Below are 16,262 nucleotides of genomic sequence, written 5' to 3'. Positions count from 1 at the left end.
AGACCAATTTCGTTGATGGGCGTGATGTATAAAATCTTTTCCAAAGTGCTGGCAAATCGGCTTCACAAGCACCTTCCAGCTCTTGTGCAGCCTCTCCAATATGGTTTCATTAAGGGACGCAACATTTTGCATAATATCTTAAATGTGCAAATGGCTATTGATTATGCGCGGCACTCCAATCAGCAAGTGGTTTTGATTCAATTGGACCTGGAAAAGGCGTTTGACTGTGTGGACTGGTCTTTCCTTGCAGATCTTATGTCTGCTATGGGCTTTGGTATCCGCATGTCCCGATTGATCTACACCATTAGTACTGAGGCTTCTTCAAGAGTTATGCTTAATGGTGGGGTCACAGAGCCATTTCTCCTTGGACGCTCGCTCAGACATGGCTGCCCTTTGAGTCCTCTCTTCTTGGCCTTGGCGACTCACCCGGTCCTTTCAATGTTATCCTCCATGGCGGCTTCTGCCCAGTTGGCAAGGTTATCTCTTCCTTTGGGGCAGCACTTCATTAGCCAATCTTTGGCTGATGACTCCTTTATGATTTTGCAGGCGGACAGGGATAACATTCGCAAGGCATTAGATGTTTGGACGCTCTTTGGTCAAGCTTCTGGTCTTCGCATCAATGCCTTCAAGTCAGCCATTCTCAGTTGCACGGAGCCTGATTTAGAGTCATTAGGCTGGCAGGGCCAGGTGGTTTCCCGTGGCTCAATTGTCAGGCATCTTGGATACCCATTGGGGGTGGATGTACGGCCAAAGGACCTGCTGGAGTGGATTTCACACAAACTGGCCGCGAAGTTTATGTATTGGAAGTCGCAAGCCTGGCCGTTCCATGTCCGCCTCAAAGTGGCTCAGACAATTATGCTACCAATGTTGACGTATTTCCTGCCATTACTGCCATGGACGCCCACTACTTTGAAGGCTCTCACTCATCCCATTCGTTTCATGCTATGGAAGAAAGATTCACTGCAGGCAGGCATTTCCTCGATTTCATGGTTACATGCACGTACCCCTAAGCGCATGGGTGGTGGAGCTATTTTGGATACAGAAACTCATATGCTGGCTCTTCGTTGGTCTCTGTTTCGTGCCATGTGTGTGGATCATCACCCGTGGACCATCATAGCCCGTTATTTTCTTGAGGACAGCGGGCTCCGCCAGGGTAACACACGGCTTCGGGCCTCATGGTGGCATGTCCTTAATGCTGACTCTCGATTTTCCAGTCCCTCTTCCTCTTTGTTACTGCACTTGGTCGGCTCTTGGAAAGTGGTGCTCCAAAAGGCCCGTTGGCATCCTGTAGGGGACCGCGTGCAGACTAATTCTTTTCAGCTGGAATTGTTGGCAATATCCAGATTACTTTCATGGGAAGATAAACATCAGCTTAGACCAAGATTTAACCGCATGGCCCGTTTGGGTGTGACTTCGATTGCGGATGCTACCCTTGCTACTCGCAATGTCTTTGCATCGTTTCGGACTACTAGGAGACTTTTCAGGATCCCGCGCGGATACTGTGATTTATGGGGGAAGCTTTCCTCGGAACTTCAGGGTAGGCAACCCTTTCCTGCCCTGGCTATGGATCGCCCTTGGCAGGACTGGGATCTTGCAGGCCGGTTGAGTCTGGAAAAGGCCTCTACTAATCAGGTGTATCATCTTCTCATTAAAGATCACCAATGGCTGGGTGTGAAAGTTAATAATGTTTGGGGCCTGCGGAAATCACTGTCATGGTGGCAGGCAACGCTGATGGAGGGATGGCAGAATAAGACACCTTTCAAATGCAAGGTCTTTCTGTGGCGGGTAATGATTGGTGGTCTTCCTCTTGCCTCGGCCCTTTCCAAGCGTCGAATCTCGAATGGCAATTGCTTCTTCTGCACCACTTCGGCGGAATCGGCCCGACATTGTTTTCTTTCTTGCCCGCTCGCCAAGAATATCTGGTCACTCTTGTCGCAAATCTGGCACGCGGTGGTGGGGTCCTCATTGACTCCTTTCGATTGGGTTTTTGTGCGCCCGAAGTATCCCACACCGCCACCGTTACATATGAAGATCTTATTCCATTTTTTCAGATACTGGGGATGCTAGCACATTTGGACCACCCGAAATGCTTTTCTCTTTGATTCGGCTTCTAATGTACCGCGACATATTTCAAGGCTTAAAGGGCTCTTGCATTGGCAGCTAGATCTCATCAGGCACTCTGACTTGCTCCCTCGGGAGGATTTGCATTCCTGGCATTTGGCAATTGCCTCTAGGTCCTTGCCATGATTGGTGTAACCTTTTAGTACCCTAGTCCGGGGATTTCCCACACGTTGGCCTACGGCCCTCGTATCTCTTGTACTCGTGTAATCATGTAATCTTGTACTTATTTCGTAATTAATACAATTACCTTTTACGAAAAAAAAGAGAGAGAGAGAGAAGAGATGGCGATGGCGATGGCTCCCCTGCGCGACCCTTCCTGCACGGTGTCCTGACTCCAGTCTCGCGCCCCTGCCTTCTCGCGCAGCTTCACATCCACCCGTTGGCGCTGCTTCACATCCACAGGCGACAGAGAGACAGAGCCAGAGCGACAGAGGGAGTCGTGGATGCTGTTCCTGTGCTGGCCCCTGGCGCCTGCTCTCGCGACCTACACTCTGCTGACCTGGCCCACCCTGGTTTCGTGACCTGTATACTGCCTACCGTTCATCGTGCTGTGCTGCAGCGTGGACACCTTGACCAGCCTATCACAGATTTGCCAGGTTCAATTGGGTGTGCTTGCAGAATACATCCCTGGACGCCTCTGTACAGGGGGGAGAGAGAGAGAGAGAGAGAGAGAGAGAGAGAGAGAGAGAGAGGCCTGCGTTCGTTTCTACCTCCCGTGAGCTCCGGGCTCTGCATCTGACCTGCACAAGTGGTGATGCAACATGGCTGGTCTGGATATGGCTTTTATCGACCAAACGGTGGCAGCCCTTGGTCCGGATTCTAATACAGAGGAACCAGAGGATATGGTTCCTTGCACAGAGGAGATGCCTCCTGGTCCTGACTTCCAGCCTGCGGGCAAACGCACCAAGCATACTTCGGAAGAGACAATGGATCATCAGGAACGCTCTTATGCACAGGTTGCCTCTGATTCTGTGGATTCTCAGGATGTTGACTGGGAGCATTTGTTGGAGTTTGCCAACACTCTGCTTGGTGATTATGTCCAACATAATCATGAAGCTTTTTCTGACTCTGGAATTGAAGATGTTCTGGAAGCCACGCTGGACCCGAAAAATGTCTTGCGCTCATTATCAGTGTTTTATGACCGTGATGTTATACTCTTCTTCACTGGCAGGATCCCAGCGCTTTCCCATATTCGCCAGTGGCTGCACAATCTACTACAAGGGGAGTGTGTTGAGGAGATTTTTGTTGGGCCCCGAGGCTTCTATGAGATGCTGTTGAAATTTGAGAAGCATCGTGCTGATCTCCTGTCTAAACTGCCATTGTTCTTTGATCACCGTTTGGTCCACGTTGTGCCATGGTGCCCAATGGTAGATTTTCAGTGCCTGCTTCAACGTAAATGCCCGATGTGGGTTGAAGTGGAAAATTGTCTGGCTGTCTATTGGCCACTGTTAAAGGATGCCATGGCCGTTGTGGGCACTGTTCTGGTCCCCCCGAGCCTAAGGGCCATGAATCGTAACCGTTTGTGTATATTATGGGACACTGCTAGGAAAAGGCTTGCTTGGTTACGTCTTAATTGCTCTGGCATGCATCCTTTGCACTTTTGTTTGAAATGGGGCAACTTTACAGAGCATTGCTTTTTGTGTGGAAAATTGGGGCATTTTATGGCCGAATGCCCAGAGAAGCAACCGACTTCAGATGCTGAGCATGTTGTGCTGCCCATGGAAGATATGGTGCTTGATGCTCCGTTGCAGGATGCAACCCAACCACCTAAAGTTTTGGATAAACGTAAACAACATGTTTCGGGTTTGGATTCCCGTGGCAATGACTGGGCAGATGTACGCGCCAAAAAAGGTAAAAGGTTTGATGCTGGCCTGGCAGATACTGGACCTAATGCTTCACAAGATTCCATGCGCACTTATATGCGCAGGAAAGAAATGTTGTCTTCAGAGCGCACTGCTCATACTATGGTTTCTTCTGCTCCTCGTAATAAGTCTACTAGGAAAGTATATACAGACGGTCCAAAGGGCCCACCTGCTAAGTTGGCTTTTGATACCAAAGGTAATGTGATTACCCCATGGGATCTTTGTTATCCCCGTTCCATCCCCAAGACAGTGGATATTCCGTCTACCTCTAAAGCTGGCCGTCAGAACTCTTTTGCCGTGTTAGCTGATTTTTTGGATGAGGGAGTCCTTGACATTCTAGCAGAAAAGGTTAAATCGAGGCAAGCTGTGCCTCGTTCGTGATTTTCTTTTTGAATACACATGAAGATAGCCACGTGGAATGTGCGAGGCATTTGTTCTCGCCATAAGCAACATGGTATGTGGACTGTATTGCATGAGAATCAGTGGGATGTCTTGTGTGCTGTTGAGCACAAGAGTCACGGTGAAGCAGGAAAAGTTGTGGATTGCCATGGGTTTTGCTTGTTTTATGCAGGGACACATGCCATGCATTATTCTGGTGTGCTTATGATTGTACATGAGAAATATCAGCATGTTCTTATTAAAAATGATATACATGACCGTTTTGTGGTGATTGAAGTTTTATTTGAAGGAGAGATCTTATGGTTGCTGGGCCTCTATGCTCCGAATGACCCTTTATCCCGCCGGGATCTTTGGAATACTTTGCAGACCTCCTTGTCACTTGGCAGATGGGGTTTTTTGATGGGGGATTTTAATGTGTGTGTTGATTCTTCACAGTCCACATCAGAGCATTCGGTGATGGACGCTCCGGAAAGTCGTGTGTGGAATGTATTTGCTCTTGCTGTACTTAAGCAAGATCTTTGGTCTTGGCTACACCCTTCTTCTACAGGGTTTACTTTCCATTCTGCACAATATGCAACTACATGGTCGCGGTTGGACCGCATGTACATCATGCAGGATGATGATTTTCTTCCTGAGATGCTGGAAATGGAAGTGTTGCAGCAATATGCCATGTCGGACCATTTCCCTCTATAGCTTGAGATACTTGTACAACCCATTGCACCTTTTAAGCAATTTCTGGATAGACTCCCTTTGCGTTTCAACTCGTCTTATTTGAAGCATTCAATCTTTCAGGGCTATATGCAGCAATTGATTGATAGATTTTTATTGGACTTCGCCTCTGAGGGCAATGCTTCTTTTGAACAATTTCTCTCTAATGTGCAGCGGGTTGTTCGGCAATATGGGATCCATCATGCCTCTCTTTGTCGGCGGTGTTGATAAGCAGCGGAGGACTTACTGGCTTTGGTTCGTTCTCTGCTGGTGGGCACTCTAGATGATGTGTTTCTGCTGTCACTGGCGATGCGTTTGGCTGATCTTATTAAAGAGTTTCAGTTGAAATCTTATCAGCAGGCCAAATTGCAAAATTTGACTAAGAATTTGCAAGATAGTGCTTGTCAGACTCATAAGTTCTTTCGAGCTCTACATGCATCTCCTGCTCGAGAAAATACGACTAGACTCCAGGATCCAGAAGGTCGAATGGTCATGGATCCTCAGACTATTGTGAATATGTGCAAGAATTATTTTCTGGACCTTCTTGGTTTTTCTCCTTCACCTGCTAACCAAGTTACTCATGCACGCTCAGTTTTCTATGATCTGGTATGCAATCAGGTTCCACTTGATATACAAACTACTTTGGAAATAGATATTTGTGAGGCGGAGGTTATGGATGTTTTGTTACACCTGCCCAAGGATAAAAGTCCCGGTTGGGATGGTCTCACCAATGAATTCTTTGAGATTTCTGCCACCCAATTGGTGAAACCATTGACGACTATGTTTCAGCAGGTTTGGGAAATGGGGTTCATGCCTTCCTCATGGAAAGGTCTTATCAAACTGCTTCCAAAAGTTCCTTCGCCGTCCATGTTGAAACGTTGGAGACCAATTTCTTTGATGGGTTCGATGTATAAAATCTTTTCCAAAGTGATGGCGAATCGGCTCCACAAGCATCTTCCGGCCATTATGCATCCTCTTCAATATGGTTTCATTAAGGGTCGAAACATTCTGCATAATATCTTAAATGTGCAAATGGCTATTGACTATGCAAGGCACTCTAATCAGGAAGTGGTATTGATTCAATTGGATCTGGAAAAGGCTTTTGATTATTTAAACTGGTCTTTCATTGCAGAACTTATGTCTACTATGGGCTTTGGTACTCGGATGTCCCGCTTGATCTACACCATTAGTGTTACGGCTTCTTCGCGAGTTATGCTAAATGGTGGTGTTATCGAGCCATTTGTCCTTGCACGCTCTGTGAGACAGGGTTGCCCTTTGAGTCCTCTCTTCTTTGCCCTTGCGACTCATCCGGTTTTTTCGATGTTATCTTCTATGGCAGCTTCTACTCGGTTGGCTAGATTGTCTCTTCCTTTTGGACAACACTTCATTAGTCAATCTTTGGCTGATGACAGCTTTATGATTTTGCGTGCGGACAAGGACAATCTTCGCAAAGCATTAGATGTTTGGATGCTCTTTGGTCATGCTTCTGATCTTCATATCAATGCTTTCAAATCAGCCATTCTCAGTTGCACGGAGTCCGATTTACAGTCATTGGGCTGGCAGGGACAGGTTGTTCCCCGTGGTTCTATTGTCAGGCATCTTGGGTACCCTTTGGGTGTTGATGTTCGGCCAAAGCAACTACTAGAGTGGATTTCACAGAAACTGGTAGCTAAGTTTCTGTATTGGAAGTCGCAAGCTTGGCCCTTCCATGTTCGCCTCAAAGTGGCTCAGACAATTATGTTGCCAATGCTCACATTTTTCTTGCCATTGCTGCCTTGGACTACTACTACTTTGAATGCTCTTACTTAGCACATTCGTTTCATGTTATGGAAGAAGGATTCCTTGCATGCAGGCATTTCATGGATTTCTTAGTCGTATACATGTACCCTCAAACGCATGGGTGGTGGGGCTATTTTGGATGCCGAAACTCATATGCTGGCACTTCGTTGGTCTCTTTTTCGTGCCATGTGCGTGGATCATCACCCGTGGGTCGTTATAGCCCGTTATTTTCTTGAGGATCACAGCCTTGTGCATTGTAATACACAAATTCGAAGCTCCTGGTGGCATGTTCTTAATGCAGACTCTCGGTTTTCTAGTCCTTCCTCTTCCCTGCTTGTTCATTTGGTCTGCTCCTGGAAATTGGTTCTCCAGAAGACGCGTTGGCATCTAGCGGAGGACCGCTTACATACTAACTCTTTTCAACTGGAATTGTTGGCAGCCTCGCGATTACTTTCTTGGAAAGGCAAACATGAGCTCAGACCAAAATTTAACCGCATGGCACGTTTGGGCTTGACTTTAGTTGTGCAGATGCCACCCTTGCCAGTCGTAATGTCTTGATATCGTTTCGTACAGCTAGGAGGCTTTTCAAAATCCCTCGTGGATACCGTGATTTATGGGAACAGTTTTTGTTAGTGCTCCAGAGCAGGCAACCCTTTCTTGCCCCTTCTTTGGATCGTCTGTGGCAGGACTGGGACCTTGCAGGTCGGTTGAATTTGGAAAAGGCCTCAGCTAACCAGGTGTATCATCTTTTGATTAAAGATCATCAATGGCTGGTTACTAAAGCTAATACTGTATGGGGATTGCGGAAATCTCAGTCATGGTGGAAGGCAACTGTGATGGAGGGCTGGTTGAACAAGACACCTTTCAAATGCAAGGTCTTTCTTTAGAGGGTGATGATTGGTGGTCTTCCTCTTGCTTCAGCCCTTTCCAAGCATTGAATCTCTAACGCCAATTGTTTCTTTTTGCACCGCTATTGTGGAATCGGCCCGTCATCGATTTATTTCTTGCCCTCTCGCTAAGAATATCTGGTCGCTCTTGTCAGCGGTTTGGTGAGCAGTGGTTGGTTTCTCGCTAAGCCCTTTTGATTGGGTTTTTGTACGGCCAAAATACCCCACACCGGCACAGTCGCATATGAAGATCTTGTTTCACTTTCCTAGATACTGGGGATGCTAGCACAACTGGACCACTCGGAATGCCTTTCTTTTTGATTCGGCCTCTAATGTTCCGGGACATATTGCGAGGCTTAAAGGTCTCTTGCATTGGCAAATAGATCTCATTCGGCACTCTGACTTACTCCCTCGGAAGGACTTACTTCCTTGGCATATGGCAATTTCCTCTGCGTCTTTGCCATGACTTTTGTTACTCTTTTGTTGTTTAGTACTGAGATTTTACACACGATGGCTTAGAGCCATCATGTATCTTGTAATCATGTAGACTTGTACCTTTTTTCGTAATTAATACAATTACCTTTTATGAAAAAAAAAGAGAGAGAGAGAGAGCTAGTTAAGGTGGGTGCAACTCCATGAGGGGAAGAGAAAGAAAGAGAGGGAACTCTTGCAAGTACACAACAAAGTTGAATAGATTGATGCGATAGATTTTGTTGAAAGTACAATGGTTAGGGCCTCGTTATATAGGCCTAGGGATTTCCCCAAACCTTTGACCCTTATTAAATGTTGGGAGGTGTAAAAGGTGTTCAGACCTTTGAAACACACCTCCGAGAGAGAGAGAGAGAGAGAGAGAGAGAGAGAGAGAGGAATTTTGTTTAAGGTTCAATGGTTAGGGCCTCATTATATAGGCCTCGGGTTCCCCCAAACCTTTGATCCTTATTAAATGTTGGGAGGTGTAAAAGGTGTTCACACCTTTGACACACACACTAACACACCTAAGGTGCGTTCACACATGGGAACGTGTATAATACTAACAATTGACTGCAGGTGTGTGTACTGTTCTGGCTAAGGGATAGCAGCTCACAAGTAGGTCTCAATCCCTCTTGTTGTTCTGCAAGCGCCTGAGGTTTGCAGATCACATAGGATACATGATGACACAAAGCCATCATGTGGAGAGGTTCTCTCTCTCTTTCTCTCTCTCTTTTTCCTGGTTACAAGAAACACGAGGGCCCTAGGCCAACGTGTGGGGAATCCCCGTAGTAATGCACTAAAAAGGTTACACCAATCATGGCAACGACCCAGAGGCAATTGCCATATGCCACGGATGCAAATCCTCCCGAGGGAGCAAGTCGGAGTGGCGGATGAGATCTAGCTGCCAATGCAAGAGCCCTTTAAGCCTGGCAATATGTCGCGGTACATTAGCGGCCGAATCAAAGAGAAAAGCATTGCGCGTGGTCCAAATGTGCCAGCATCCCCAATATCTGAAAAAGTGAAATAAGATCTTCACATGCAACTGTGGCAGTGTGGGATACTTCGGGCGCACAAAAACCCAGTCGAAAGGAGTTAGCGAGGACCCCACCACCGCGCGCCAAATGTGCGACAAGAGCGACCAGATATTCTTGGCGAGTGGGCAAGAGAGAAAACGATGTCGGGCCGATTCCGCCGGTGTGGTACAGAAGAAACAATTGCCATTCGAGATGCGACGCTTGGCCAGGGCCGAGGCCAGAGGAAGACCACCAATCATTACCCGCCAAAGAAAGACCTTGCATTTGAAAGGTGTCTTATTTAGCCAGCCCTCCATCAGCGTTTTCTGCCACCATGACAGCGATTTCCGCAGTCCCCAAACAGTATTAGCTTTCTCACCCAGCCATTGGTGATCTTGAATGAGCAAATGATACACTTGATTAGTAGAGGCCTTTTCCAGACCCAGCCGGCCTGCAAGGTCCCAGTCCTGCCAAGGGCGATCCACAGCCAGGGCAGGAAAGGGTTGCCTACCCTGAAGCTCCGACGAAAGCTTTTCCCATAAACCACGGTATCCGCGCGGGATCTTGAAGAGTCGCCTAGCAGTCCGAAACGATACGAGGACATTGCGAGTGGCAAGTGTCGCATCCGCAACCGACGTCACACCTAAACGGGCCATGCGGTTAAATCTTGGTCTGAGCTGATGTTTATCTTCCCATGAAAGGAGTCTTGAAACTGCCAACAATTCCAGCTGAAAGGAGTTAGCCTGCATGCGGTCCCCTACTGGGTGCCAACGGGCCTTTTGGAGCACCACTTTCCAAGAGCCAACCAAGTGCAGTAACAAAGAGGAAGAGGGACTGGAAAAACAAGAGTCAGCATTAAGGACATGCCACCAGGAGGCCCGAAGCCGTGTGTTACCATGGCGGAGCCCGCTGTCCTCAAGAAAATAACGGGCTATGATGGTCCACGGGTGATGATCCAAACACATGGCACGAAAAAGGGACCAACGGAGAGCTAGCATATGAGTTTGTGCATCCAAAATAGCTCCACCACCCAGGCGCTTAGGGGTACATGCATGTGACCATGAAATCCAGGAAATGCCCGTCTGCAGTGAATCCTTCTTCCATAGCATGAAACGGATGGGATGAGTGAGAGCCTTCAAAGTAGTAGGCGTCCAAGGCAACAAAGGCAGGAAATACATTAGCATTGGTAGCATGATTGTCTGGGCCACTTTGAGGCGGACATGGAATGGCCACGCTTGCGACTTCCAATACATAAACTTCGCCTCCAGTTTTTGTGAAATCCACTCCAGCAGGTCTTTTGGCCGGACATCCACCCCCAATGGGTATCCAAGATGCCTGACAATGGAGCCACGGGAAACCACCTGGCCTTGCCAGCCTAATGACTGTAAATCAGGCTCCGTACAACTGAGAATGGCTGACTTCAAGGCATTGATGCGAAACCCAGAGGCCTGACCAAATAGTGTCCAAACATCTAATGCCCTTCGAATGTTGTCCCTGTCCGCCTGCAAAATCATAAAGGTGTCATCCGCCAGAGATTGGCTAACGAAGTGCTGACCCAACGGAAGAGACAGCCCGGCCAGCTGAGCAGAGGCTGCCATGGAGGATAACATTGAAAGGACCGGGTGAGTCGCCAGGGCAAAGAAGAGAGGGCTCAAAGGACAACCCTGTCTGACTTAGCGTGCAAGGACAAATGGCTCTGTAACCCCACCATTAAGCATAACTCTGGAGGAAGCCGCAGCACTAATGGTGTAGATCAATCGGGACATCCGGGTACCAAAGCCCATAGTAGACATGAGATCTGCAATGAAAGACCAGTCCACATAATCAAACGCCTTTTCCAAGTCCAATTGAATCAGTACCACTTCCTGACCGGAGTGTCGCGCATAGTCAATAGCCATTTGCACATTTAAGATATTATGCAGAATGTTGCAGCCCTTAATGAAACCATATTGGAGAGGTCTCTCTCTCTCTCTCTCTCTCTCTCTCTCTCTCTCTCTCTCTCTCATACATGGATATGTCTAACAGGCCGACTTGGTCTTTAGTAGACATTAATCTCTCTCTCTCTCTCTCTCTCTCTCTCTCTCTCTCGGGAGCACGGGAGTGTGTATAATACTAACAAGTGACTGCAGGTGTGTGTAATGTTCTGGCTAAGGGATAGCAGCTCACAAGCAGGTCTCAATCCCTCTTGATATTCTGCAAGGGCCTGAGGTTTGCATCCTTCATAGATCAATGATTGGCATAGGGATATCGAAGGTTAGGGTTGGCCTTGTCAACATCAAGTGAATTCCAACAAGATGGAGATCATGGCTGGTCATTCCCAATTGTTTCATTGGATCATTGTCATGGGGCAGCCTAACTGCTGCTTTGGGTGCCATAAGTTTGGACATTATGTTGCAGAGTGCATGCAGTTCGGTTGTGAGGCCACCCCATAGGAAACAGCCTTGGTTTTTTCTTCATCAAGTTTCCTCCTCTCTCCAAAGAGGACTATTTATTATCAATTCTACCATCAAACCCTAGTCTTTTAACCCATTCCTAAACTCGCCTCCAAATTGGCCTCACTTCTATGCACCTTTGTAACAAGTGTGACACATTCTCCTCTTCTCCCTTGCAAAACACAAACATGGGGGACACCCCCATCATCTTTCCAAGTCTTTCTTTTGTGGGGAGCTTATTCATTGCTACTCTCCAGAGCAGTACATTTGGCTTGAAGGAGGGAGTGGCCATCCACATCCCTATAATGCTCCTTTTCCAAGCTCTCATCTTAGAGTGCAGATACCACTTTCTCCATTATGCCAGAACTTTGTTTATGTAGCCTATGTCGTAATAGTCCCTCTTGCTTTTGCATTTCCATAGCTGGACTGCTGTCAGGGACTACATGTACCTTGCTATGTTGCCACTATCCACCATTGTTGTAGTGGGCTAGTCTTATCACTTCTTGTGAATTACTTGCCGCAAAAAACTTCTTTCCCTATTAGATGGAACTCCATGTTTATCGTCTCTATCTACTCATATTAGCAACCTTTAGACAGTTAGGGTTCCAGATGTCACAAAATCTGAAGGTACCCTTTGCAGCAATGCTCTTTACCAGTCTTGGGTTTTCATCCAATGGTATACAAGGAGGGTCAAAGGCATGATTGAAGCACCAAATAACTTGCAACAGTAAGGATCTCCTTTGATGTCCTTTGCCCGCATCTGTTTGGCATCGTCTAGAATGCTTTGTGATGCTACGGCCAACCTCTATGCAGAAGATGATCTTAACATCTTGATTTGTTGCCCTAAACAAAGATCATACAGCCAATTTAATCCTATGAGCTTGCCTTCTTTAATCTTCACATTTGCCGGCCAGATTCTAATGAGCAGTACCCATTCGCTAATAACACTCGACCCACTTAAACTATGCAAAGAGTAGTAACTGACTGTGCTTTTTAGGCCAACTTGGGGTCATTGAGGCCCTCTTCATCTCTCCTTGGAGTGTCTGGTAGCCAAGAGAGACCTCCGGCCTTTGGCAAGAGAGACCTTAGGCCGTTTTATCCAATCGCTTCATTCCAAAGGAAGGTAGCAAGAGAGACCATTGTTAAGAATACCAACAAAGATGTCATGATTGCCCTTGACACTACGATTTGCTCAATAAAGTTGAGTGGTTGCCCTTCCCATACCATTATGTTATCCTTCACTTTGCTTTCCATCCATCCCGCTCATTGCTTCATACTAACTTCTTCTCCAATTTGGCATCCGAGGCATTTCAATATGTGCCTAGGCTCAATGACTTTGGATCCCAATTGTATGAGCCAAGGCTCCAATTCCCCATATGGCAATTGGACTAGTCCCATCTTGTTGGTGCTTATCATTAAGCCTAATAGGACCAATAATTGATCATATACTTCCATCAAACCCTCAATCGATTGTTTTTTGCCTCCACTACATCAAAATTGTCAATTGCGAAAAATTGAGCTACAAAATAGCAATCCTTTTATATTGGTAGACCTCTTATTATACCATGTTGAACTTTCTTATCCAAGTTTCTTAGCAATGGGTTAGTGATTAATACAAAAAGTAGTGGGGCAATAGGGCAACCTTGCCTTACAGGCCTATGTGACTCAAAGGGAGATAAGCAAATGCCATTGACATTTACCATTGCTAAGGAGTTGAAGAAGAGATCCTTTGTTATTTTCAAGATTCATCTTTGGATCCCATGGCCTTCATGACCTTAATAATGAAGTGTCCATTAATTCTATCATGTGCCTTGTCAAAATCCATGTTAGTGAGGACAAAATGAACTTCCAAGTTCTGAGCATGATCTACATAAAAGATAAGATTAAGTATGGCATCATGGGTCTTCTTGCCTTGCACAAATCCATGTTGATGTGTGAAAAATCTTTATTGGAAGAAATTCAATTATAAAAGCCCTAGCCTTCGCAATAGCTTTGTATGCCACATTCAACATCATTATTTTACAACATCATGGACAATCTCATTTATCCATTATTAATAATCAATTTAATTAAGATTACCATCATGCCTTATGTTGAGCATATTGCAAAAGATCCTGAGAACAAACCTCACAATGCTTGGAGCATTTTGACAAGCCTTACCCTTTTTCATCTTGTTGACCACAAATTGTAGCTCCTATTGAGAGAATGGCCTTTCAAGTAGTAGTACTTCTCTCTAAGTCTTCTATCATAGTGACTTGTGAAGCCTTTAATAATTTTCAGATGTTCTTGGAATAGAGAGAAACTCAATAGCTATTTAAAGACACTTCGATAGAAGCATGAGTGGGAATGGGAGGGCTTGCAATCGCTTGTAGTAGATTCATTAAAGCCATAATTGAGGTGGCCAAGAAGCGTGGTGGAGCTAAGGCTAGATAACAAAGGTGGAATGGGCATCACTATCAAAGATATAGAATATTGTACTTCTAGCTCTTAGGGATAGCCCTAGTTATATGATTCTGCAATGGCTCAACGGAGCCAAGCTTACATTGAAAATCTACGAGAATTTAAAATGGAGGCAACAAATATTCAACTAAAAGGCAAGTGGAATCTCATGGGAGATGCCCCAATTAGCTGCTTCTTTAGTGCATTGAAGCAAATGAAGAAGAGAGAATTCATCAGTATCTAAACAAAAGGGCATGAACAAATCATCTATTCATTTTGGAGGAATTGTTCAAATGTTCTCTACCCCCTTTGTCTTGCATTGTGATGAGTAGTAGATAGATCATTGTTGATTGATTTAACTTTAATTCTAACCGGCCTTAACTCATCAAAATCTTGTTTGTCTCCTCTCTAATTTTCCCCTTTGTCAGTGCCCATGCATTTAGAAGTTCAATAGACCATGAAGGAGGAAACTTCCTATGTTAAGCCTAATCCATGTATGTTTGTTAGACATGAAACACAAGCTCCTCCCATCCCTTAAAGAGAAAATTATAGTCATCAAAGCTCTATGGGAAGCTCTAAGACCATACCAATAAACATGGCATCACTTTCTATTTCCCATACACCACTCAACCTCAAGATGTCAAAGCACGAGCTTGAAGAAACTAAGGCCCTAGGCTACGTTGCTCTTTGAGGCATAGTAGATTTAGAACTAATGATTGTATAATATCTTGTTTTTTGGCATCTTTCTCACTAAGTCGTAGCTAATGCAATTTTTGCTCTATTGCCTATACAAATAGTCGATTAACTTTCACCTCTAGGTAGAACATGATGTCTAAAGGTGTTAGACATTCACTTCATAGTAAAACAATTTGCTTGTTTTTATCATTTAAATTTTCCATTCTTCACAACAATGCCATTTCTACTAGCTTGCATGGAGTAGCAAAATGGATGCTTGGTTTTCTTTTTATCAATAAGCATGTTTTTGTGATTAATGGTACAACTCTTATAGAAGTGGTTAGGGTGATGTGTATCGTGTCAAAACAAGGTAATGACACCATTTACAAATGAGTTACAAAGTTTGTTAAGTGTCAAATTTGCTAAAGATGGATCAAAATTACCATAGAAAATAGAAGATTGTGTGTTAAAAGCCCAATGCCTTCATAAAGTTATTAGAAGAATGTTTGACTCAAGGTTTTCCGTTAGAAAGTTCTATGTTTGACACTATGGTGTTCTAATGTATTCTTTACTTACACAATGTTTTCGGTTTGCTAGTGCCATGCCTAGTGATGATTGGTTTACCATGACCTCACAAAAGTCTTTGGAGCATATAATATCACAATTAGGTAAAATGGTTTAGCAACAAAGTGCAACTTCAATAAGTTTGAGAAGAGTCACCTTGCTTGTATTTATTTGGAGGTTTTGTATTTGTTGTCATGGATAAGTTTTCAAGAGATTCCCTAGCATGAATTAATTTGAGATATCATGCTATTGAGAAATAAGTAGATCTTAGAGCTATTAGCAATTTTGCGAGTAATGGAATGGTGAAATAATGAGCATCTTAATGCTAATTTGAATCTACTTGAGTACTTAACTAACTCACTATAGATTATGGAAGGTCTTATGTTTGGTTTGGCTAGTTAGTCTCAAGAAATTAATCACAAATGTTGATATTTTATTTACTTTTGAAGGTAATTTTTGATTAAATTGATTGTTGAGTCTATTGTTCTTTAATTGCATATAATGTTTGGATGTTTTGATATCGGATTAAGCTTGAAAATAACCACAATGGAGTGTCTTTTGTAATTGGTCTCGACATATCAATCACAACATGGACATTGCATTTTCTTTTGAGGGGAAAATTTGGCTATGAATAGACCTATTGTTCTATAGCGGGGCAAATAGGAGTAAGATGAGATTTTCCATCTCTAGACTTTGGTCGTGCAAAACATGGCAAGCAATTTGTAGGTTTAACTACACAATATAGTTTTTAAAGTGCAACTTACCATTGTATAATGTCGGCATTTATGTCAATAAACCTACATGTTTGTGAATATTTGTCATCTTTAGTAAATTTTACCACTCATAGGCAATGTATTGTTCATACTCAACATTATGGCCAACTCAATAGAAGAAAAGTATATGGCCAAGTTT

At 44.7% G+C, this 16,262-nt stretch overlaps 2 protein-coding genes across 11 annotated transcripts in view; one reads left to right on the top strand and one right to left on the bottom strand.

Annotated features, from left to right (window-relative positions):
* LOC148033992 (uncharacterized) overlaps nt 1-12,444 on the bottom strand; it is a 57,761-nt gene extending 45,317 nt beyond the window's left edge. Inside the window, exon 1 of the mRNA XM_087681999.1 lies at nt 12,326-12,444. Within this exon, the coding sequence (XP_087538125.1) occupies nt 12,326-12,432 (107 nt within the window). The 5' untranslated portion in view covers nt 12,433-12,444. The remainder of the gene's footprint in view (nt 1-12,325) is intronic.
* Nucleotides 1-16,002, top strand: part of LOC148033991 (exocyst complex component EXO84B-like) — a 171,887-nt gene extending 155,885 nt beyond the window's left edge. For 4 of the 10 annotated variants that reach the window (XM_087681993.1, XM_087681995.1, XM_087681992.1 and 1 more), the window contains one exon: nt 15,384-16,002. In XM_087681993.1, the coding sequence (XP_087538119.1) occupies nt 15,384-15,468 (85 nt within the window). In that variant the 3' untranslated portion in view covers nt 15,469-16,002. The remainder of the gene's footprint in view (nt 1-15,383) is intronic. The other 6 variants (XM_087681997.1, XM_087681990.1, XM_087681991.1 and 3 more) reach the window with 3 other exon arrangements.
* The last annotated feature ends 260 nt before the right edge of the window (nt 16,003-16,262 follow it).

The sequence above is a fragment of the Lygodium microphyllum genome, chromosome 7, assembly GCF_053477565.2.
Source record: "Lygodium microphyllum isolate KBCC chromosome 7, Lygodium_microphyllum_v1.1.10, whole genome shotgun sequence".
Taxonomy (NCBI): domain Eukaryota; kingdom Viridiplantae; phylum Streptophyta; class Polypodiopsida; order Schizaeales; family Lygodiaceae; genus Lygodium; species Lygodium microphyllum.
This window is presented reverse-complemented; position numbering and strand designations above follow the sequence as displayed.